General features: G+C 43.5%; 2 protein-coding genes across 2 annotated transcripts in view; both read right to left on the minus strand.

Annotated features, from left to right (window-relative positions):
• Positions 1–3,617: 3,617 nt before the first annotated feature.
• LOC115104037 (all-trans-retinol 13,14-reductase-like) lies at positions 3,618–10,109 on the minus strand. The gene is made up of 11 exons (XM_029625187.2): positions 9,726–10,109; positions 8,813–8,995; positions 8,194–8,435; positions 7,897–8,092; positions 7,425–7,622; positions 7,137–7,256; positions 6,858–6,996; positions 6,172–6,281; positions 5,644–5,810; positions 5,188–5,347; positions 3,618–4,926 (listed from the first exon to the last, which is right to left on the minus strand). Exons 1-11 carry the CDS (start codon positions 9,889–9,891, stop codon positions 4,772–4,774), a joined length of 1,836 nt encoding a protein of 611 aa, XP_029481047.1. The 5' UTR covers positions 9,892–10,109; the 3' UTR covers positions 3,618–4,771.
• A 694-nt stretch (positions 10,110–10,803) lies between these two features.
• The window catches only part of LOC115103594 (MAGUK p55 subfamily member 2-like), a 48,321-nt gene continuing 34,223 nt past the window's right edge, over positions 10,804–24,901 (minus strand). Inside the window, exons 13-22 of the mRNA XM_065006723.1 lie at positions 21,833–21,985; positions 21,468–21,623; positions 20,927–21,154; positions 19,118–19,249; positions 18,837–18,942; positions 16,666–16,737; positions 16,250–16,411; positions 13,940–14,142; positions 13,681–13,809; positions 10,804–12,594 (exon numbers count right to left, since the gene is read on the minus strand). Coding sequence (XP_064862795.1) covers positions 12,418–12,594; positions 13,681–13,809; positions 13,940–14,142; positions 16,250–16,411; positions 16,666–16,737; positions 18,837–18,942; positions 19,118–19,249; positions 20,927–21,154; positions 21,468–21,623; positions 21,833–21,985 — 1,518 coding nt within the window. The 3' untranslated portion in view covers positions 10,804–12,417. The remainder of the gene's footprint in view (positions 12,595–13,680; positions 13,810–13,939; positions 14,143–16,249; positions 16,412–16,665; positions 16,738–18,836; positions 18,943–19,117; positions 19,250–20,926; positions 21,155–21,467; positions 21,624–21,832; positions 21,986–24,901) is intronic.

A 24,901-nucleotide genomic window follows, 5' to 3' on the forward strand; every position in this document is an offset into this window, starting at 1 on the left:
AACACTGTACCCCCGCACATTTCTTTTAACACCTTTTTGGGGGTTACTACATGATAACATGTGTTATTTCATAGTTTTGATGACCTCACTAGTATTCTACAATGTAGAAAATAGTCAAAATAAAGAAAAACCCTTGAATGAGTAGGTGTGTCCAAACTGTATATATATTTTTTTATTCTGGTTTTTCAGGGGGTGCTACAGCACCCTCAGCACCCCTACTTCCCGAGGCTATGCCTGTTTCAAGACGTCCACTATCATCCCCGTGCCCAAGAATGAGAAATGAACTGAACTGAATGACTATCGACCCTTAGCCCTCACCTCCGTCACCATGAAGTGCTTCGAGAGGCTATTCAAAGACCACATCACCTTCTCCCTCCCAGACACACTCGACCCTGTCCAATTTGACTACGGCCCCGGCGTCTACGGACGAACACCGTTGATTATTCGATTGTGAGGACGAAAAGGGATGTCAAACTATGGTGTTGTTTTTTTTGTTCTTGCAGGTTTCTACTGAGGTGTGCGGGTGTTAACTTCACAAGATGCCGATACAAGAGTCTTTTTACTTTTTAGAGTAAGAGTCCCATTCCTGTCCACATTCATATCAGTCTAGGACACACACACACACACGCACACACACACACACACACACACACACACACACACACACACACACACACACACACACACACACACACACACACACACACACACACACACACACACACACACACACACACACACACACACACACACACACACACACACAAACCCTTGCTGAAATGGACTTTGCCTGTGTCTGGTCAGGTGCTCCTACAGCGATGAGCAATTTCACAAACCAATTACATTTATCTTCCCTTAGAATCTTCATCCCGATGATCACATTTGGCATCACCATCATCTGCTGCACAGCCTTTTGTAAGGCCTTCCACCGGGCCCGCCAGGAGCAACTGGACCGGGAGGAGAGACGAGACAGGCCCTCCATCTACGTCATTCCCTTCCCCGCAGTATCTTATGACAGCGAAGACCTCCACAGGCCTCCTCGCTACAGCACCTCAGAGTTCTCCAGCCCACCTCCGGCCTACAATGAGGTATTAGTCCAGCCTAAACACGAGGTACAAATTGTACTGTTCAATAGGGTTTACAACTTTACAATACATTTTTATTCACACTTTTTTGGGTAAAACACTGTACTGTATTGTAAGTGTTTTTTAATCTCAATGCTTCTAGTCTATTCATCCAATCTCATTTTGTCTAGGTGGAGATGAAGCCAGACTTTATCCACCCAGAGCTTCCTCCAGCCTACTCGGAGGTCTCCAACGCGCCTGTTTTCCCCCTGCAACCTTACTCGGCGTCTCGTGAACCCCACTCCCAACCATAGGACCGTACCAGCTTAGGAAGCCTGCGAGGGGGAGGCCTGAAGCCACATACTAAGGGATAAATGACACAGAATATGGCACATACTGTATGTGGAGTGGGGATTCTGAAGCTGGATATGTACAGTGCCTTGCGAAAGTATTCGGCCCCCTTGAACTTTGCGACCTTTTGCCACATTTCAGGCTTCAAACATAAAGATATAAAACTGTATTTTTTTGTGAAGAATCAACAACAAGTGGGACACAATCATGAAGTGGAACGACATTTATTGGATATTTCAAACTTTTTTAACAAATCAAAAACTGAAAAATTGGGCGTGCAAAATTATTCAGCCCCTTAAGTTAATACTTTGTAGCGCCAACTTTTGCTGCGATTACAGCTGTAAGTCGCTTGGGGTATGTCTCTATCAGTTTTGCACATCGAGAGACTGAATTTCTTTCCCATTCCTCCTTGCAAAACAGCTCGAGCTCAGTGAGGTTGGATGGAGAGCATTTGTGAACAGCAGTTTTCAGTTCTTTCCACAGATTCTCAATTGGATTCAGGTCTGGACTTTGACTTGGCCATTCTAACACCTGGATATGTTTATTTTTGAACCATTCCATTGTAGATTTTGCTTTATGTTTTGGATCATTGTCTTGACAAATCTCCGTCACAGTCTCAGGTCTTTTGCAGACTCCATCAGGTTTTCTTCCAGAATGGTCCTGTATTTGGCTCCATCCATCTTCCCATCAATTTTAACCATCTTCCCTGTCCCTGCTGAAGAAAAGCAGGCCCAAACCATGATGCTGCCACCACCATGTTTGACAGTGGGGATGGTGTGTTCAGGGTGATGAGCTGTGTTGCTTTTACACCAAACATAACGTTTTGCATTGTTGCCAAAAAGTTCAATTTTGGTTTCATCTGACCAGAGCACCTTCTTCCACATGTTTGGTGAGTCTCCCAGGTGGCTTGTGGCAAACTTTAAAAGACACTTTTTATGGATATCTTTAAGAAATGGCTGTCTTCTTGCCACTCTTCCATAAAGGCCAGATTTGTGCAATATACGACTGATTGTTGTCCTATGGACAGAGTCTCCCACCTCAGCTGTAGATCTCTGCAGTTCATCCAGAGTGATCATGGGCCTCTTGGCTGCATCTCTGATCAGTCTTCTCCTTGTATGAGCTGAAAGTTTAGAGGGACGGCCAGGTCTTGGTAGATTTGCAGTGGTCTGATACTCCTTCCATTTCAATATTATCGCTTGCACAGTGCTCCTTGGGATGTTTAAAGCTTGGGAAATATTTTTGTATCCAAAATCCAGCTTTCAACTTCTTCACAACAGTATCTCGGACCTGCCTGGTGTGTTCCTTGTTCTTCATGATGCTCTATGCGCTTTTAACGGACCTCTGAGACTATCACAGTGCAGGTGCATTTATATGGAGACTTGATTACACACAAGTGGATTGTATTTATCATCATTAGTCATTTAGGTCAACATTGGATCATTCAGAGATCCTCACTGAACTTCTGGAGAGAGTTTGCTGCACTGAAAGTAAAGGGGCTGAATAATTTTGCACGCCCAATTTTTCAGTTTTTGATTTGTTAAAAAAGTTTGAAATATCCAATAAATGTCGTTCCACTTCATGATTGTGTCCCACTTGTTGTTGATTCTTCACAAAAAAATACAGTTTTATATCTTTATGTTTGAAGCCTGAAATGTGGCAAAAGGTCGCAAAGTTCAAGGGGGCCGAATACTTTCGCAAGGCACTGTATGTGATGGACATGACAGTTTTTGGCATTCCTCTCGGCCATAAACACGTTATTTCCTCTTACTCCAGTTGCCCAATCATATATCCTGACATGAATATGAACAAGTCTTTGGCTGATGGTGTGTAGTGTACTAAGTGACAGTAAAATAGTAACCCCTTGACTTAATGTCCCCTTGCCTATGACTGTAAACTATGATCAAAACATATATGGCCCATCTCTGTCATTCATGATCTAAGATTAGGCCAGAGGTTGAGCAGTTGTTACTGAGATGCCTCAATGCTACTAACCCAACACTGTTTTGCTTTATGTACATGAACAATACTAGCATTTTGCAAATATGACAGACTGGGATTGAAACCTGGGTCTCTAGTGTGCTTGTGGACTGTGTTAGCCCGATGAGCTGAAGCCTAGGCATTAACTTGGGGAACTAACACTTGTCTTCAGGACAGGTGTCAGTGCAAAGTTACTCACTCATCACGAATCTCATAGCAAAAGGTCTGAATAGTTATGTAAATAAGGTATTTCTGTTTAAATTTTTTATTTTTATACATTTGTAAACATTTCTAAAAACCTGTTTTCGCTTTTGTCATCATGGAGTATTGTGTGTAGATTGATGAGGACATTATTTTTTATTTCATCCATATTAGAATAAGGCTGTAACGTAACAAAATGTGGAAAAAGTCAAGGGGTCTGAATACTTTCCGAAGGCACAGTAACACTTGTCGTGAATGTTTAAGTGATTTTAATGGCATGGGAGTTCAATGTCCAGTTCCCAGCATAGTGTTTGTACTGAGACGTGAGGTGCAGTGAGAGTGACTTATTTTCTCCTATCTGCCATTTGAGTCGATAGAACAGGACAAGCTGAAACCTACCTGGTGTCTGTCTACAGTACTAGGTGCAAAACGTACAGCAGTGTAAGCACAGTGTAACAGTGATAGGTACTACAGTAACAGCATTACTTGGTTACAATGGATTGTACAAGTATTGAACATAATCTGGCTGAACCTACCCGCAGTGGAGAGGGGGGGGTGCAAAGTGCACCTTAATGAGTTTGTCTATCCCACAGAAGCACTTCAATGGAAACGAAACATAAAACACACCCATGTTTCTGCCTGCGATCTGACTAAAGAGTAGCAATCATTTACGACTGTGAGGAATCCAGTGATGTCTCTTTTTTTCCGAACATCATTAAACAAAGCTAAAGAGATGGCAATGTGTAACCATAACAGGTAAGAAAGAAAGACACCGTATTTTCATTCAATATAAGACAACATGGTACTGTTACATGAAACTGATAGACAGGGTGATAGACAGGGTCATAGACAGGGTGATAGACAGGGTCATAGACAGGGTGATAGACAGGGTCATAGATAGGGTGATAGGACAGGGTGATAGGACAGGGTCATAGATAGGGTGATAGAAAGGGTGATAGACAGGGTGATAGAAAGGGTGATAGACAGGGTGATAGACAGGGTCATAGACAGGGTGATAGACAGGGTCATAGACAGGGTCATAGACAGGGTGATAGACAGGGTCATAGACAGGGTGATAGACAGGGTGAATAAATGTGACATACTGTATGCAGTAGCCTACACGGTATTGGTTTATGTAATGATTTTGACTGTGGTCAGTGCTGTGTCCAAATAGTTTCTCAGGCCTTGTTACGAGCCTTTTCACGAGTCTGCTTTTTGAGCTGTTTCTTCAGCGCTAGGAGGTCCATGTAGAGAATACGGTCCAGAACTGTCGAGGCACACAGGATTCCTCCGTGCAGAGCACCGGCCATCCCGTTACAGAACACGTCCTGGCCTGGGGTTCAGAACAAGACAAACAAAGGGTTTGCTGATATGAAAACTACTGACAGTAGGTTTGAACAATGTGTAGAACCATCTAGAATAGATCAGAAACATTATTATCTATGGTAGCACCTTAAAATGACTTTCAGTTCTTGCATGTTACGCTGCTGAGTATCTCATAGAACTGCCACAGTCAAGCATCACCTTGTGCCTTTGTGACCAATGTACTCAAAAACAACTCAAATACTACCACAGTGACCCATTTCTTTCTCACCGGTGAGGTAGAGTCCCTTGACGGGGGTGGGGGGCCGGGTTCTGGCCACCGTCTCCGGGCTGAAGCGGTCCAGGTTGTGTTCAGCCCCATACATCTCTCCACGCGGGGCGCCCAAGTAGTGCATGTTGGTCAGGGGAGTGGAAGCCTCCATATACACCACCTATAGCGAGACACAAGGTACCCAGTGAGCAAACTCGGTTTTTCATCATCTTTCAATCCAAAAATACATATTTTCAACACCTTGTGATGGTAGGTACAGAGACAGCCAGCAGGTATGAGACATTACAATTGGATGCCATTATTGTCTCAAAGAAGACTTGATTCCAAGTGCAATGGGTGTGATAACGAATTATAATGCCTCTTTGGATTGTCAAAGAAACTCTACTCTACTGTATACATCAGTAAATTGAATATGGCCGTGTATTTTGCTCAAATTACGCTATATTTTCAAAGTACCTTATCCCTGAGCTGAGGGAAGACAACCAGTGCCCAGTCTAGGAGCTCCTTGGCCATGCTCATCTTCAGGTCTTCGTAATCGGGCCCTCTCTTGTTTATCTTGGTATCTTTCCAGTCCTCAAACCACTCAAACTTGGCCATAGTCAACAGAGTCATACAGGTCTTCCCTGTTGGGAGGTGGAGAGAGAGTCTTAGAAGACAATCATTTGAGCTATAAAAACTCTTTCTCATAATTAATGCGTGAAACTATCTGCTTTTTGTTTTGGTGTGAAAATCGACCTTCAGCAGCATTGAAGTACCGATCATCACTGCTCATCTCAAATGTTTTATTTCATATATTATACTTTACTCTGTCTTTTCGGTGTTTCTGTTGGTGTGATGGGTGCTCTATGAATTCAAATACGGCGTTATATTCTATATAGGAAGGATTTCACTGTTGGTCTACAGCTGTTGTTTTTACGAAGCATGTGACAAATGAAATTGGATTGATTTATTATTGGTGCAGGTGTGTGTTGTTGAGGCTGCTACCTGGATGGCGGGTACTGGAGGTGGGGTCTTTGGCAGAGGGGAAATGAATGAACATCATGGGGATGTTCCCCACCACCTCCTCTCGGCTCAGAGAGCTGTAGCGCTCCATCCTACAATCAAAACATTACACGTACGCTTAAATAAGTCTACATGTGATTTAAAAGTGAAGGCATGTAATACTGTGGTTAGGCCCTCAAAGTGCAAGGGATTTCACAAAGTGCAGTTCATTTCATTTCATTTTCTCTGCACATACAGGAGTAAGTAATTAAGGCCTAGTGCACTCATTTGGCGTGGAAACATTTTGATTTCATTTATCTGTATATTATATGATTTAATTCTGATTTGTCAGGGGATGCTGCAGCACCCTCAGCACCCCTGCTTCCCACGGCTACGGGTGTCACACCTTTCCCCCATCCCTAGCAAACACAGCTCATGAAACGAGTTGCATTCTACACTGAAGATCGTGATTACTGGAGTCAGGCGTTTTAGCTGGGCCTGGCTGGGGCAAAAGTGTGACACCAATCAGGCCCCCCAATGACTGGAGTTGCCCATCCCTGAATTAAATAGAACACAATAGAACACAAATGTCGTACTATATTTCGCTACAGAACGAACAAAGACCAAATGAACGAGCGAGTGACAGAATCAAAGAGAATACAATTCAAGAGACCCGCTACTGTACTAACAGTGTGTCCAGGTCGTTTTCTTTGTACATCCAGTAGTTCATAGAGGTGATGCCCAGCTCCTCCTTCGTGCCGTCCAGACCCACAAACACCAGGAAGTTGCCCATTCCATGCTGCATCCTCCCCAGCAGGGCCTGGATGTCTGGGAACATAGAACACATCTGATTAGTCCAAATCAGTCCAACACTGTCTACTCGTCACGTTTCCTCATGTTTCAACCTGTTTCAGTTAAAAGTTCAGCATGGCTAGAGTTCAGTACAATTCATGACCGTCCCCACTCACCCGGCTTGGCCTGTATCTCTGGGGGCAGGAACTTCTCAAAGGTGTTGAAGATGCCAGCGTTGGAGATGACCACTGGAGCCAACACCTCCACCACCTCCTGACCTTTCCTCACCGTCACACCTGACAACCAGAGGTCGACCAGAGGTCAGTGGACATAAACCAACAACTCACTTTGCAATGAGTCTAATGTAACGCCAAAGATTCCCATGGAAGACGGTCAACAGTAAGCATATCTAATAGTACAATGTCATTGATTTAGTGCTTTCCCCCTCGGAACTAGATACTGACCATACGCTGAGCCCTCCTCATTCAGAAGGACCGTCTGTACAGGGGCTCTGACCAGCACAGCGCCACCTGCCTTCCGGATGACTGGGATGATGTGGAAGGCGATCTCACTGGCCCCTCCAATGGGGTAGTAGGCTCCCCTCTTATAGTGCTGCAGCAGTAGAGTATTCATTAGGAAACTGGATTCCTTAGGGGGAACACCTACCAGCAGGGGAAACAGTTACATTTCACATTAGAGCAGGGGTTGCCAACCTTTTTCCCCCAGGGACCCCCAAACCACTACATTACAGAACATGCAGAGAGAGAGAAATGTAACCACATGCTCTACATCCAAGAAGGACAGAAGAACACTCAATTGTGTGTTCTAGGACTATGTTGTAAACTAGCAAGAGTGTGTCAATTCAGTTCGGAAAATAGTTGTCCATTGAAAAAGTATTGGAATTCACCCTGGGAGTGGATGTGTATAGGGACTGACCATAGAAGAGGTATGCGGAGAGGGCGTGCAGGTCTTTGTTCTTGGTCAGAGTGTCCATCTTCTCTGTGTGTTTGGTGATGGCCATGCGGAACACTGAGGAGATGCGCTCTAATAGGCCAGTCCGAGCCAGGAAGTCTACCAGCCACATGGGCATCATCTTGAGGCCGGCCAGGAGATTGATACGACGAGCTGCCTTCTGCAGCATGGGGGTGACATGAGAGGGGTTATGATCACACACACACACACACACACACACACACACACACACACACACACACACACACACACACACAGTACCTTCATATACTTGAAATATTCATTCAAGGCCTCCACATCATCAGGAAACTGCCTCTTCAGGCTCTCAGCCATCTCTGTCTTCCCAGAGAGGATGTGGTAGTCCCTGCGGTCTTCACCCTGACCTAGGATCAGTGTGTCAAAGTGCTGCTCCAACCTGTTGAACTGGATCTGGCCCTCACTGATCTGGTCCAGGGCCACACGAAACATGCTGTTCTCATGGAGCTGGCCCAGGTAGTGGATCCCTGACAGAGGGAGGGGGTACAGGTGGTGAGAGAAAATTTGCTGGATCATTTGTGCATGTATTAGAAGCTTATCCTGCCCAATCATCCTCCCTTATGACTGTGCCTAGATTGAGTTCATCAAACACCACTCGCATTTCATTTTGCTTAATCTCTGCATCCCTGAACCAACTCTTGCGTGGAGCACTGGCCTCTGGCCGTCTGTCACCACTCACCAGAGACTAGTTTTCGCTTTGTAAATTCTCAATGAAACAAGTTCTGCTTTTTCACCGAGATTAACAAACACGAATAACCTTACTAGCCCGAACAACTTGAGTTACATGCACTTTAAGGCCTCCTTGAGTGTGGTCCATGGGCGGTTCTGTCACAGTGGCTCTTACCTACGTCAAACTCAAAGCCCTGGTTCTCAAAGCTGTGAGTGCACCCTCCAGCCTGGTCATGCTGCTCTAGAACCACAACCCTCTTCCCTGCTTTGGCTAGAACCGCTGCTGCTGTCAGCCCCCCGATACCGCTGCCAATCACTATAGCGTCAAGGTTCTCCGGGACACGGTCCACTCTGAAACCTGGAAATGGTGATAGGGGGAGGGGTGAGTTAATATCATCGTAGATATAGGCAGGCAAGAGGATATCCTATTCGTAAAAGTGAAGTGTGTTTGTGTGTACTTTCTGCTCGGTTCATTTTCACATGTTGGCGTTGAAGTCGATTCTAAAAAAAAAACAATCACTCAGAATAACATCATTGTGATTTAGACAGACAATCACCGGGGAATCGACCATCTAATTGGGAAGACCGGCGGAAGCGGCAGGCAACGTGGATGCACTTTTTCCTTTTTCGTCATCCACTCACACAAAAAAAAAGGGTTTTAAGGAATGGTGAACTCAAATGTAATATTTCCAAGAGCTGCTACGTTTGTCACACCATGCACATGCCTCACACCCGTTGTTTTAATATTTAATTCAAATGCTTAGTCATATTTGTAACCCTTATCAAGTTAGGGTATTGCTGTCAAATAACCATTCATTGTTTAAGCACATAATGTTGAAGCCTACATTATATTAGACATGGCTTTGTCAGACATCAACACAACAGTAACAGATCACATTTGACATTATATGTATACAGTAACCCAATCCAGAGATGGATATATTCCTGTCTCTTCTATTCATAGCATGGCGTCATTTTCAACAGCGGTTCAAAAACACAGCTAACTAATTCCCCCATCTTACTTAGTCAAAATGTCAGCAAACCTAGCATCATCAACAACATTGAGTCCTGTACCATTGACAACTCACCTTTCTTCAGCACCTCATCTCTCTGCTTCTTGTCGGTCACCAATGGCCCCGGTGGTCGCAGGCACTCCTGGGAAAAGACCCTCTTTCTCTTGGAATAATTTAGAATGTAGACGGTCACCCAGGCCACCACCAAAGCAGTGAACACACCAAACAGCACTGGCCACATCCTGGACAGTTCGGCAGGGAGCACGGTTATCTGTCACGTCCTGAAGGAAACACCTACGCTTGTTGGAACTCTTTTTAGTATTGTGCTTGTTGGTTGGTAGATGGCTAAATGTCCTGAGCTGGAAAATATCCTAAAGACACCTGGCCACCTTTGACCTACAAAGGCAAAGAGATTCCCTGTCTGTTGCGGAAGAGACTGAAGGTTGAAGCAGTTGGGGAACTGAGGGATGGAAAGAAAGAAGAGACTGATATATATAACACAGATGATTAAATCATCTAAATCACCCACCATTTGTGCTTTGCCCTTTGGGGATGAGGAGTGACAATGGGCAGGGCTCTTAGAGACACAGGGGAACTGTTTCTATCGATATTATCTGACGAGGCATTGATAATCTAATATTTGATGCTAGTTTCATTGAATATCAGTTGGAACAATCCATTCTTTTTAGTGACGGTGGAAAATGGAGTCAGATGAGGTCATTATGGCGTGGAATGCATATCCTCCTGATAGGCCTACCAATAGTACGTTATCATGTGCTTGGGCTACCATATGTGTTGTTAACCCTGGAAAAAACCCTTGCACGTGGGCATAAAAAGTGGGAGAGTTTCTGCTGTTTCTTAAACCCCCTAATAAATGTAGCTTGACTTGGGATGCTATGGGGTGGCAGGTAGTCTAGTGGTTAGAACGTTGGGCCAGTAACCGAAAGGTTGCTAGATGGAATTTCCCGAGGTGACAAGGTTAAAACAAACATCTGTTGTTCTGCCCCTGCACAAGGCGGTTCTTTTCCTAGACCGTCATTTTAAATAAGATTTTGATATTAACTGACGTGCCTAGTTAAATAAAGGTTAAATAAAAAATGGATCCTTCCACAGAATCAGACGCCAATTTGGTCACATTGATTTTAAGCATTTAATTATGTGCATCATCAAATGTATTGTTCATTTTCCTTTAAACAATACACTGTTACTGTAGTTAGCCTTTGCCTCTAGTCTATTGTCTATCTACATTCACAGTCTGTCATTTACAGTACATCTAGAAACTGTGACGGATACACAGTCAAATACAGAAGCATCTTGAAATTGTTCAATCATGAATTCATCTAATTGAAATCTCCAAACTCATATTCTTGGTGTTTGAAAATGCCATGGATACATGTGAGCATCATGGAATGTAGAAACCATACTAAAAGTAAGAACCTATGACCTTACACTCATCCGGAGTACACAAACTTGTCATTGTTGTGTGTCGTGTGTGATTCCTCTGGAGTTTCCAGGGTCATATTTATATTAGGGCACATTATAGCTAAATGTTTCGCAACAGAAAACAAAAACAAGCGTATCCTATTGGAGAAGTAGTACATCCTCAGTCTATTTTCTTCTGTTTCGTGTCTAGTGCCTTGAGCTTTCTCTTTCCCAAACGAATTATCACAAAATTTCCCAAAGCCTGGGGTGCATCAATTTCAACTGACCCAATAGATCACGCATCCTGTACTACTGCATCACAAGGTCCTCTGTTGCGAAAGTGTAATAAAAAGGTCTGCCCAGTTGAACAAGTAAAACGGCTCCAGAGTTTTACTTGATGGGTTCCTTGCTGTTGGTTACCCAGAAGGCCTGATGAATGGCTCCAGAAGGCCTGATGAATGGCTCCAGAAGGCCTTCTTTGTAACCAACATCAAGCAACCCATCGTGTAAAACTCTGGAGACGTTTATTTGTCAAATTGGTGTGTACTGTACTGTACAGCAGACCTGGGTGGAAATAGTATTTAAAAAAATAAATAAATAGAAAGAAGGCTTTTGACACATCAAAAACAAATATAAAAAGTGCCTGTGTGGTCACATAAATAAAGGTGGTACTTACAGTCTATCTGTCATATACATCTCTCTGTGTATCTACATGCTATCTTCAAATTATTTGAATGTTTTATGTTCACACCTCAGCGTCTTGCGTTTTTGAAATGATAGAAAAAAGAAATACTCAACAGTAGGTGTCAAAAAGGGTTTCAACTTGAACTCCCCGTACAAAAAATAGAATTTGGTAATAAAAATAGAATTAGGGAAATAACACAGCTAGCTCCCTTTGAGTGTGTGTGTGTGTGTGTGTGTGTGTGTGTGTGTGTGTGTGTATGTGTGTGTGTGTGTGTGTATTCTGAATGTCCATTTAATGATTCATGTAAACATAGACAAACTACTGCTGACCTAAAGAATCAATGTAGCGAACATGATTATGGTTAAGACACTCTGCAACCACACGAATGCACGCACACACAGACACACACACATGCACACACACACACCAGAATCACATAATGTCCAAACAAGAAAATCCTTCACGTTTTGTCGACAAATTTCCAAAGGCAATATGTACACAGCAAAAAGAATGCTGTCAGTTCAGTCTTATGTATGGGGTCCAAAGGTCAGAGGTCCAGAGGTCACTGTGATGATGAGCCAGACAGTATCATCGGATGTCTTGTGTTGACGAATGAGAGAACAAGTGTTCAACACCAGCCTCTTGTCCTTCTGTCTCTCACTAGAAGACCCAGGTGACTGGGACCCACTGCTGGGTAGCAGAGACCTTCTCCAGAGCTGCCTTCAGGTTCCTGTAGCTCTCGTCCAGGTTGTCGTTGACGATGGTGAGGTCAAAGTAGTGTCCGTAGGCCGTCTGGATGCGGGAGCTCTCGTCCACTGTTCTCTTTAGCTCTGAGTCCTACAGAGAACAAAGACGGAGGTTGATAGAACTTAGAGTAACAGGAAGGGAAGAGGCCCCACACAAGCTAATTAGTTATGTTTGTGAGGTGCCAATAGACATGTAAGACATGTAGCTATTGAGCAACGTTTGGGCGTTTCAGCTTTACAGCAAGTTGTGGCCTTGGGTCTATAACGTTCTATCGGTGCAAAGCATAGTTCTACCTGAACTAGTCATGTTCACTGTTGCTATTTGAATATATAAATGATAGAATAACACTATTGTACCCAGATAAAGTCAGAATACATCCTCAAGTACATCAAGAAATGTATTATGATCATCAGACGAATGACTGTCATCACTGAAAAACGATGTGACATTGTTTACTTCTGACAGTGTTGTCGGCAAAGACACGTCCTGATCCGTCCGTCTGCATTTGTTCAGGCTTGTGATTGGATAGCTCCAAGTTCAAATGGGTTCATGCAGTTCAAACTTTTTAGTGTTGACTTTTTTTTCCACTTGTACTTTTTCAAAAATCTAACTTCACAGGTGTACAGTATAAAGAACCATCTGAAGATCTATTAAATGTGGCTCACTCATTTTTGACCAAAAAAATCAGTTGTGTGAATTTGGATGGATGTCCTTTAGGTGGTGGGCCATTCTTGATACACACGGGAGACAGCGTGAAAAACCCAGCAGCATTGCAGTTCTTGACACAAACCAATGTGCCTGGCACCTACTACCATACCCCGTTCAAAGGCACTTAAATGTTTAGTCTTTCCCATTCACCCTCTGAATGGCACACATACACAATCTATGTCTCAATTGTTCCAAGGCTTAAAAATCCTTCTTTAACTGTGTCTCCGCCCCTTCATCTACACTGATTGATGTGGATTTAACAGGTGACGTCAATAAGGGATCATAGCTTTCACCTGGTCAGACTATGTCATGGAAAGAGCAGGTGTCCTGAATGTTTTGTATACTCAGTGTATAATGGCTAAACAAAGTGAGGCATGTTGGTCTTCCTGGATGAAAGACATAGTCAGTAGCTGTCAGTCATTATCCATTCAGTCATTATCCTCTGTTTGGCTTCACCCTAGTGCTTACCGTCAGCTGCTTGGTGACGACTCCAGTCTCGATGGCCGACTGGTTCATGGCCTTGAGGACCTCAAAATCAGGGGCCTCGATGAACACCACGTAAGGCAGGAACTCAGACGTCCACAGTACCTTCAAGGCCTGGAATTAGTGCAAGGAAAACAATGTCTGTAAGAGGTACCAATGTCTATAACTGTTAGAACCCTGAATTCACCCATATAGGGCTCCAGATTGTGGTGTGTGAGGTCACAATGTGGCCAATCGTTCCTACCTGAGGATTGGCGTCCAGTACACAGATGCGACCGGCCTCCACTACCTCATGGATGGAGTCCATCTTGGTGCCGTAGAGATTGCCGTCGTACTCGCCATGCTCCAGGTAGTGACCGTTCTTGATGTCTGCCTCCATCTTGCTCCGCGAGGTGAAGGCATACATCTGGCCTTCCCGCTCCCCTAACTTTGGCTTTCTGGAGGTGTCTGGAGGAGGCAAGAATATCATCTACATTTTAGTTATTTAGCAGACAATCTTATCCAGAGTGTTGTTGCTGGAAACTATTTAAACAATCACTAGTTACTGTATGAAGGTGTCCTAACACAATGGATTCAATCCAAAAATCCAAAGAACATTCTTGGATTGTCAGAACTCTACATCAACGGCTAGCATGTTAGCATTTGTTGTTGTTGTTGTTAATTAAATCAAATCAAATCAAATTTTATTTGTCACATACACATGGTTAGCAGATGTTAATGCGAGTGTAGCGAAATGCTTGTGCTTCTAGTTCCGACAATGCAGTGATAACCAACAAGTAATCTAACTAACAATTCTAAAACTACTGTCTTATACACAGTGTTAGGGGATAAAGAATATGTACATAAGGATATATGAGTGAGTGATGGTACAGAGCAGCATACAGTAGATGGTATCGAGTACAGTATATACATATGAGATGAGTATGTAGACAAAGTAAACAAAGTGGCATAGTTAAAGTGGCTAGTGATACATGTATTACATAAGGATGCAGTCGATGATGTAGAGTACAGTATATACGTATGCATATGAGATGAATAATGTAGGGTAAGTAACATTATATAAGGTAGCATTGTTTAAAGTGGCTAGTGATATATTTACATCATTTCCCATCAATTCCCATTATTAAAGTGGCTGGAGTTGGGTCAGTGTCAATGACAGTGTGTTGGCAGCAGCCACTCAATGGTGGCTGTTTAACAGTCTGATAGCCTTGAGATAGAAGCTGTTTTTCAGTCTCTCAGTCCCAGCTTTGATGCACCTGTACTGACCTCGCCTTCTGGATGATAGCGGGGTGAACAGGCAGTGGTTCGGGTGGTTGATGTCCTTGATGATCTTTATGGCCTTCCTGTAACATCGGGTGGTGTAGGTGTCCTGGAGGGCAGGTAGTTTGCCCCGGTGATGCGTTGTGCAGACCTCACTACCCTCTGGAGAGCCTTACGGTTGAGGCGGAGCAGTTGCCGTACCAGGCGGTGATACAGCCCGCCAGGATGCTCTCGATTGTGCATCTGTAGAAGTTCGTGAGTGCTTTTGGTGACAAGCCGAATTTCTTCAGCCTCCTGAGGTTGAAGAGGCGCTGCTGCGCCTTCTTCACGACGCGCTGTCAGTGTGAGTGGACCAATTCAGTTTGTCTGTGATGTGTATGCCGAGGAACTTAAAACTTGCTACCCTCTCCACTACTGTTCCATCGATGTGGATAGGGGGTGTTCCCTCTGCTGTTTCCTGAAGTCCACAATCATCTCCTTAGTTTTGTTGACGTTGAGTGTGAGGTTATTTTCCTGACACCACACTCCGAGGCCCTCACCTCCTCCCTGTAGGCCGTCTCGTCGTTGTTGGTAATCAAGCCTACCACTGTTGTGTCGTCCGCAAACTTGATGATTGAGTTGGAGCGTGCGTGGCCACGCAGTCGTGGGTGAACAGGGAGTACAGGAGAGGGCTCAGAACGCACCCTTGTGGGGCCCCGTGTTGAGGATCAGCGGGAGGAGATGTTGTTGCCTACCCTCACCACCTGGGGGCGGCCCGTCAGGAAGTCCAGTACCCAGTTGCACAGGGGCGGGGTCGAGACCCAGGGTCTCGAGCTTGATGACGAGCTTGGAGGGTACTATGGTGTTGAATGCCGAGCTGTAGTCGATGAACAGCATTCTCACATAGGTATTCCTCTTGTCCAGGTGGGTTAGGGCAGTGTGCAGTGTGGTTGAGATTGCATCGTCTGTGGACCTATTTGGGCGGTAAGCAAATTGGAGTGGGTCTAGGGTGTCAGGTAGGGTGGAGGTGATATGGTCCTTGACTAGTCTCTCAAAGCACTTCATGATGACGGAAGTGAGTGCTACGGGGCGGTAGTCGTTTAGCTCAGTTACCTTAGCTTTCTTGGGAACAGGAACAATGGTGGCCCTCTTGAAGCATGTGGGAACAGCAGACTGGTATAGGGATTGATTGAATATGTCCGTAAACACACCGGCCAGCTGGTCTGCGCATGCTCTGAGGGCGCGGCTGGGGATGCCGTCTGGGCCTGCAGCCCAGACGGCAATTAGTTGGAAAGTTAGCGTTAGCAACACTCACGGGGGATGGTGGTGCCGTAGTGCTGTGGGTCAGACAGCAGCAGTTTGTTCTTCAGGCTGCGTCGGCCTACTCCCAAAGCACCAATCAGAACCAACGTCTTCCTGCGGAACGGAGGCACCTTGGCAACATCCTCATAGATCACTAACTCATGCCTGTCAAACTCTAAGAGATAGAGAAATAGAGAGAGAGAGAGAGAGACAGAGACAGAGAAAGAGAGAGAGAGACAGAGCGAGAGAGAGACAGAGAGAGAGAGGCGGAGAAAGAGAGAGAGAGACAGAGAGAGAGAGAGATAGAGGGTGAATAAAAACAATAACAGATAAAGACAGAGAAATACAGTGACAAATTGATAGCTTTATTTATGTGTCAACCTTTCAATGTAACTTACAGAAAATTCTCAGAATTCATAAAATTCCCACCTGCATTCTTAGTGGTTAGATACATCATCTTTTTCTTCTTGTTCTTTCCCGCCACTCCAGTACAAAGGTTTCCTGTCACAATAACACACATGTAAACAACGATGATCCCATACAAACATAATCCCACACAAACATGATCCCATACAAACTCCATCTATCCACATGTATCCACAGGTATTCACATGGTTTTCTTATTGATCATCCATTTGATTTTTACACTAGGGGGCAGTATATAACAATGCCATATAGAGATCATGGATACAAAAAGATGGAAAGATTCCGAAATGGACCTGGGGCTTTCCCACCCGGACCCAATATGCATAGATATTTGTTACTAGGGGGCAGTATTTTCATTTTTGGATAATTTTTTTCCCCGTTTTAAACGGGATATTTTGTCAGGAAAAGATGATAGAATATGCATATAATTGACAGCTTCGGATAGAAAACACTCTAACGTTTCCAAAACTGTAAAGATATTGTCTGTGAGTATAACAGAACTGATGTTGCAGGCGAAAGCCTGAGAAAAATCCGATCCGGAAGTGCCCCAGGTTTTGAAAGCGCTGCGTTCCAATGAGTCCCTATTGAGCTGTGAATGTGCCATCAACGAGCTTATGCTTTCTACGTATTCCCCAAGGTGTCTACAGCATTGTGACGTAGTTTTATGCATTTATGTTGAAGAATAGCCGTAGGCGGCTACATTGCGTAAGTGGTCACATGGTGGCTCAGAGAGAGATTCTTGCGTAAAATACAGAGGTAGCCATTACTCCATTCGGTCCTACTGAAAAACGAATTGTCCCGACGGATATATTATCAAATATATATTAGAAAAACACCTTGAGGATTGATTCTAAACAACGTTTGCCATGTTTCTGTCGATATTATGGAGCTAATTTGGAATATTTTTCGCCGTTTTTGTGACTGCAATTTCCGGGCGATTTCTCAGCCAAACGTGAAGAACAAACGGAGCTATTTCGCCTACAAAAATAATATTTTGGGAAAAAATGAACTTTGGCTATCTACCTGGGAGTCTAGTGAGTGAAAACATCCGAAGTTCATCAAAGGTAAACGATTTAATTTGATTGCTTTTCTGATTTTCGTGACAAGGTTGCCTGCTGCTAGCAAGGCATAATGCTATGCTAGTCTATGATAAACTTACACAAATGCTTGTCTAGCTTTGGCTGTAAAGCATATTTTGGAAATCTGAGATGACAGGGTGATTAACAAAAGGCTAAGCTGTGTTCCAATATATTTCACTTGTGATTTTCATGAATAGGAAGATTTTCTAGGAAGATTTATGTCCGTTGCTTTATGTTAATTAGTGTCAGGCGATGATTACACTCCCGGACCCGGGTTTGAGAGTCACAAGAAGTTTTAAATAAAGAGACCCGTTCTGAACGGACCCGAGGACAACTAGACCCATTCAGTATAGACCTGGTTGCTGACTCGATCCGAGTAAGGGAAGCAGCAGAAAAGTGAAGTTTTGAATCTACTTTTTTAACCCGGAGCTGATCACGCAAAGAGGGAGAGGAGGGAGAGCTGTCGCTCTAGCAGGTGTGGGAGGGAGTGTGTTAATGTGAGCGAGTGACACAGGGTGGAGGGAGGGAGAGACGAGAGATATTAACCAACAAAGCCGACTTGTGCTATAGCAAACTAATAGCTGCCATAGCTAGGTTATTTATCATCCAATACATTACGTAGTACCAGTCTTGACTGCATCAAACCGGGAGAAGCTAGTTAAGCTAGCTAGATAGATAGGAAGACTAATTGAGGCTGCAGTGATTGAGCTCTCTCGTCCTACAGCTATAAATAACAACTACATTCAGAATATTAAGTACCAGCCTAACCGTTGGCTCATGGTCGTTGTAGCCTACCCTGTTTCTTAAACGTTTAATTCTGTGATTTTAATTCCATCTTCCATTGATTAGATATCTCATAACTTTTGCCACGGAGGCTCTATGACGCTTTGATGACTTACAATTGGCCAACAACAAGCTACAAGTGCCACTATCGTGAAAAGAGTGGCAGCATAAATGATACAATTTATCTCTCTCTACTGCAGCAGTCGCCTTTCCAATAGCCTTCTGCATATTGTGCATGGCAGAAAAATGAAACAAATGAAATAAAACAGATTTAAGATGTCTGCTATACTGTTACATATAAACTGGTCCTACCTGGGGGGGATAGCTCCACGTCTCTCTTGACAAAGGCTTTTCTCTTCTCCTCCAGCAGCTGACTGGGGATCAGCCCAGCACTGCCTCCCTCCACGCAACGACGAGCCTGACAGACCCACAGGATGAACCTCTCATCAATACTTAGACCCACCAGCACGCACACCGTTTACCGATAGGAACAAGTAGCCAAATATAGAGGTGATAGTATTGACAGCAGAAGCAATGCACAAAACAATGTGTGTTACATACAGTACATGGCAAAATAATCCCTATGCACCCACCTGCCACCAGTTGAGGTCATCCTGATTGACGATCTGCAGGATGTCACCAGTGTAGAACTTAAGCCCTGCCTCTTTACACGGGATCAGGTTGTCATTGGCCGGGTCATAGTCATAGTGACACTTCACAAACACCTGTGGGGAACAGGAAGCCGACACATCCAGATGGTTACGAGTCTGTTACTGTTGGATAGTGTTGAACATTTCGTGCCAAATTCAAAAGGAGAAGCTTGAGTCGTGCACATTTCCAACTTGCAAAGTCTACATTTAAACTGAAATACATCTGCACATCTATCACTCCAGTGTTTTTATTTTAATTTAGTTTTTGAGTACGTGTGCGTATGTGTGTGTGTGTGTGTGTGTGTGTGTGTATGTATGTATATATGAACCAAGGAAAATAAATAGATTAAGAAAAATACATGTTTTTATTTGACTTTATCATTCATTTTAATTGTATTTTAATTTTTAATTTTTTCAAATATATTATTATTTTTAGACATTAATTTTTTTTTTTTAAGCCTGTCACATCTGTGAATGTGGAATGTGTTTTGTTGGTTGATTGAAAAACAAGAACTTAATAAAACTTTCAATTGCTATATTGTAATTATTTCGCCACTATGACCTATGCATTGCCTTACCTCCGTTATCCTACCTCATTTGCACACACTGTATAGACCTTTCCCATTGTGTTACTGACTGTATGTTTGTTTAATCCATGTGTAACTCTGTGTTGTTGTCTGGGTCGCACTGCTTTGCTTTGTCTTGGCCAGGTCGCAGTTATAAATGAGAACTTGTTCACAACTAGCTTACCCCGGGTTAAATAATGGTGAAATAAATAAAATGTTTATCGAAGTGGAATTTTTGCTCTAGAGCCCTCTATATGTGCATTCAGAGTATATATACAGTATTCCAGCTGATCACAGCAGGCTATTATCCACAAGAATGCATGAAAACAAAGCACTTTCTACAATCCTCCCATGAACTACATTAGGCCTCTTCCTCAGCAGCCATAACACCCTTCTGATGACGACTTGTTTGTACTTTCAGACTAACTTTCCACCCCCCCCCCCCTCCACAGCCCACCAGCCACAGAACCAGAGAAGATAAAAGGGAAGAAATCCCCCAAAATGACATAAAGGGATTACTCAGCCCCCTGTGCCTGGTGGTATCCATGACAACCAGAGGGTGAACACTAAGCAGACAATGTGACACTGTCATAATCCACCCCTCAAAGAATATATTCTTAGAGCCAGTAAATGATGTGCAAACTGTGTAGTAGATTGAAGTTCATTGGCAGGGGCAGATTAGTGCATTTACCTACTGTAGGGCACTAGATGAGTATTTGGGTACAATAGTGGGGACCTGTCTGTGGGGCTTATGGCTCGTCTGTCTGGAGGCATGGGGCTCTTGTTAAACCTGTCTGTTGGGCTGGTAGCATGCTGTTACAGTAAGTGTTGTGTATGTTAACCCTTACCTGTCCACTTGCAGTTTGTTAGGTCACACATCATTTTGATAGTCTGGATTGTCCATCTGTAGATTCTCTACAATCAAAAAACGATCTGTTGATAAGTAACTCCTTGCCTAAGGTTAGGGTTAGGTTTAGAATAAGGGTTAGGGTAAGGCTTAAGGTTAAGGTAAGGGTTAAGTTAGGGTTAGGACAAGGGTTTGCGTTAGGGCTAGTAGATAGTTAGTTGAAATGTTACTGATTGTCTGTTGAGCATCTACAGATGGGACTATCCCCCCCCCATAAAGTGTTATCGTTTGTTATTAACTCGTACTTTGTCTGGGGCCTTGGTACTTTATTGCTCGTACCTGTCCTGGCGCGTGGCCCTCCTGATAGCTGGGGAGGATCTTGAGCACCACGCTGCCGCTGGCATCCTGCAGCATCTCCTGCAGCACCCTCGGGTCCTCACCCACCTCCTTCCCGTTCACCTCCTTCATGATGTCACCCGCGTGGAGGAGACCCTGCTGGTCGATCATCCCTCCGTGGAGGATCCTGGCAATCACCTGCTCCCCCGCCTCCACACGGAAAGTCACGCCCTGAACAGGTTCAAAACATATAAACCAATGGGGACGTTTCTACTTTGGCATAAACTCTGTCCTCTCATCATTGTCCTTCTACAATGTCCAATATGTTCAATAAAATATCTAAAAATGACAAAATAATGGGAATTCCCTTTCCTGAAAAAAGGACATGATAATGAGAATACACCACAATTTTACACTATGGTTAAAACCACTAGCCTGTTTGGGATTCAGCCAAAGGAGTAAGAGTTGACTAAAACACCTCAACTCTGGGTGCCATGCTATCTATAACAGATAGGTGATAGACAACGAGCAAGGTGGTACTAACCAGGTGTTCACCAGCTACTTTGCGGATGCCCACCATCCGGACGGTATCTGGGGGCACGGGCTGGTTGCTGACGGGGGGCTCCATGTAGGCACAGGGGCTGGGTGGAGGGGTGTCACACACCTGGGACGCCACCGAGTCATGGGTCTCCAGCAGAGACTGGGAACCAGTCGGCAGAAAAAGAACATTAGATTGACAGCAGACCGAGGCAATACTTCCTTAAGACTAAATAGTGTATTATGTGATGAAGGATGTGTCTACTCTGCACGTCCATGTAGGTGTATGTGTGCATTGATGTCCACATGAGTGTATGGCTTAATGGGTATGGGTATGCGTGTGCACATTTGTGTGCGTCTGTGTGTGTGTACCTGAAAGTGGGGGTCGATGAGGATGCGCGTGAGCTCTGCTGCAGTGTTGCTTTGGTGTGTGAAGGGACTCAGCTCTCTGAGGATCTCCTCGACCAGCTCTATGTTGTTGTCCCTCACCGCCACCAATCTGGTCTTTTCCAGACTCTCTGGTTCCTATGGGACATAAAGAAAACACACACACACTTATTATTTTATTTGAATACATATTTGAAATATTAAAGACAAACCTCCCGCTTTGGCCTGGGTGTGTCAATGTGTAGCTCATACATGCATAATCTATGAGCAGAATGACTGTTTTACCTCAAGAAGCTACGAAATCCCTAGTTTGAAAGCGACTGTTTCTCTGTGCTGCGACATTTTCCCTACATTTTCCCCCACGTGAGTCAGCCCCTCGCCATTTGAGTGACAGATAACAAAATGCACACTCTTTTCGGGACCACTTTTGTCTCGTAAGCGCCACTTTCAGAACTCCTGGCTAAAAAGTAGACAAAAGTACTGGAGAATCTCTTCTTATGGCTTGAAAGTGCAGGGCGCCAAATTCAAAACAACAGAAATCTCATAATTAAAATTCCTCAAACATAGAAGTATTTTACACCATTTTAAAGATAAACTTGTTGTTAATCCCACCACAATGTCCGATTTCAAAAAGGCTTTACGACGAAAGCACACCAAACGATTATGTTTGGTCTGCACCTAGTCACAGAAAAACACAGCCATTTTCCAGCCAAAGAGTGGAGTCACAAAAAGCAGAAATAAAGATAAAATGAATCACTAACCTTTGATGATCTTTGTCAGATGACACTCATAGGACTTCATGTTACGCAATACATGTATGTTTTGTTCGATAAAGTTAATATACAAAAATCTGAGTTTACATTGGAGCGTTATGTTTAGTAGTTCCAAAACATCCAGTTGATTTTGCAGAGAACCACATCAATTTACAGAAATAATCATAATAAACATTGATGAAAGATACAACTATTATGCATGGAATTATATATACACTTCTCCTTAATGCAACCACTGTGTCAGATTTCAAAAGACCTTTACCGAAAAAGCACACCATGCAATAATCTGAGTACAGCGCTCAGACAACAAATCAAGCCATACAGATATTCACCATGTTGTGGAGTCAACAAAAGTCAGAAATAACATAATAAATATTCACTTACCTTTGATGATCTTCATCAGAATGCACTCCCAGGAATCCCAGTTCCACAATAAATGTTTGATTTGTTCGATAAAGTCCATAATTTATGTCCAAATACCTCCTTTTGTTCGCGCGTTTAGTCCAGTAATCCAAATTCATGACGCACGAGCAGACGAAAAGTAAAAAAGTTCCGTTACAGTCTGGAGAAGCATGTCAAACGAAGTATAGAATCAATCTTTAGGGTGTTTTTATCATAAATCTTCCATAATGTTCCAACCTGAGAATTCCTTTGTCCTCAGAAATTAAATGGAACTCAAGCTAACTTTCACGTGAATGCGCGTGACCAGCTCATGCCACTCTGCCAGACCACTGACTCATTCAGCTCCCATTCCCTCCTTCACAGTAGAAGCATCAAACAAGGTTCTAAAGACTGTTGACATCTAGTGGAAGCCTTAGGAAGTGCAATTTGACCCCATAGACACTGTATATTCGATAGGCAAAGAGTTGAAAAACTACAAACCTCAGATTTCCCACTTCCTGTTTGAAATTTTCTCATGTTTTTGCCTGTCATATGAGTTCTGTTATACTCACAAACATCATTCAAACAGTTTTAGAAACTTCCGAGTGTGTTCTATCCAAATCTACTAATGATATGCATACAGTGGGGCAAAAAAGTATTTAGTCAGCCACCAATTGTGCAAGTTCTCCCACTTAATTAAAAAGATGAGAGAGGCCTGTAATTTTCATCATAGGTACACTTCAACTATGACAGACAAAATTCGATTTTTTTTACCAGAAAATCACATTGTAGGATTTTTAATGAATTTATTTGCAAATTATGGTGGAAAATAAGTATTTGGTCACCTACAAACAAGCAAGATTTCTGGCTCTCACAGACCTGTAACTTCTTCTTTAAGAGGCTCCTCTGTCCTCTTACTTGTATTAATGGCACCTGTTTGAACTTGTTACCAGAAAATCACCTTGTAGGATTTTTAATGAATTTATTTGCAAATTATGGTGGAAAATAAGTATTTGGTCACCTACAAACAAGCAAGATTTCTGGCTCTCACAGACCTGTAACTTCTTCTTTAAGAGGCTCCTCTGTCCTCTTACTTGTATTAATGGCACCTGTTTGAACTTGTTATCAGTATAAAAGACACCTGTCCACAACCTCAAACAGTCACACTCCAAACTCCACTATGGCCAAGACCAAAGAGCTGTCAAAGGACACCAGAAACAAAATTGTAGACCTGCACCAGGCTGGGAAGACTGAATCTGCAATAGGTAAGCAGCTTTGTTTGAAGAAATCAACTGTGGGAGCAATTAGTAGGAAATGGAAGACATACAAGACCACTGATAATCTCCCTTGATCTGGGGCTTCACGCAAGATCTCACCCCGTGGGGTCAAAATGATCACAAAAACGGTGAGCAAAAATCCCAGAACTACACGGGGGGACCTAGTGAATGACCTGCAGAGAGCTGCGACCAAAGTAACAAAGTCTACCATCAGAAACACACTACGCCGCCAGGGACTCAAATCCTGCAGTGCCAGACGTGTCCCCCTGCTTAAGCCAGTACATGTCCAGGCCCATCTGAAGTTTGCTAGAGAGCATTTGGATGATCCAGAAGAAGATTGGGAGAATGAGATATGGTCAGATGAAACCAAAATATAACTTTTTGGTAAAAACTCAACTCGTCGTGTTTCGAGGACAAAGAATGCAGAGTTGCATCCAAAGAACACCATACCTACTGTGAAGCATGGGGGTGGAAACATCAAGCTTTGGGGCTGTTTTTCTGCAAAGGGACCAGGATGACTGATCCGTGTAGAGGAAAGAATGAATGGGGCCATGTATCGTGAGATTTTGAGTGAAAACCTCCTTCCATCAGCAAGGGCATTGAAGATGAAATGTGGCTGGGTC

This window comes from Oncorhynchus nerka, linkage group LG21, assembly GCF_034236695.1.
Source record: "Oncorhynchus nerka isolate Pitt River linkage group LG21, Oner_Uvic_2.0, whole genome shotgun sequence".
Taxonomy (NCBI): domain Eukaryota; kingdom Metazoa; phylum Chordata; class Actinopteri; order Salmoniformes; family Salmonidae; genus Oncorhynchus; species Oncorhynchus nerka.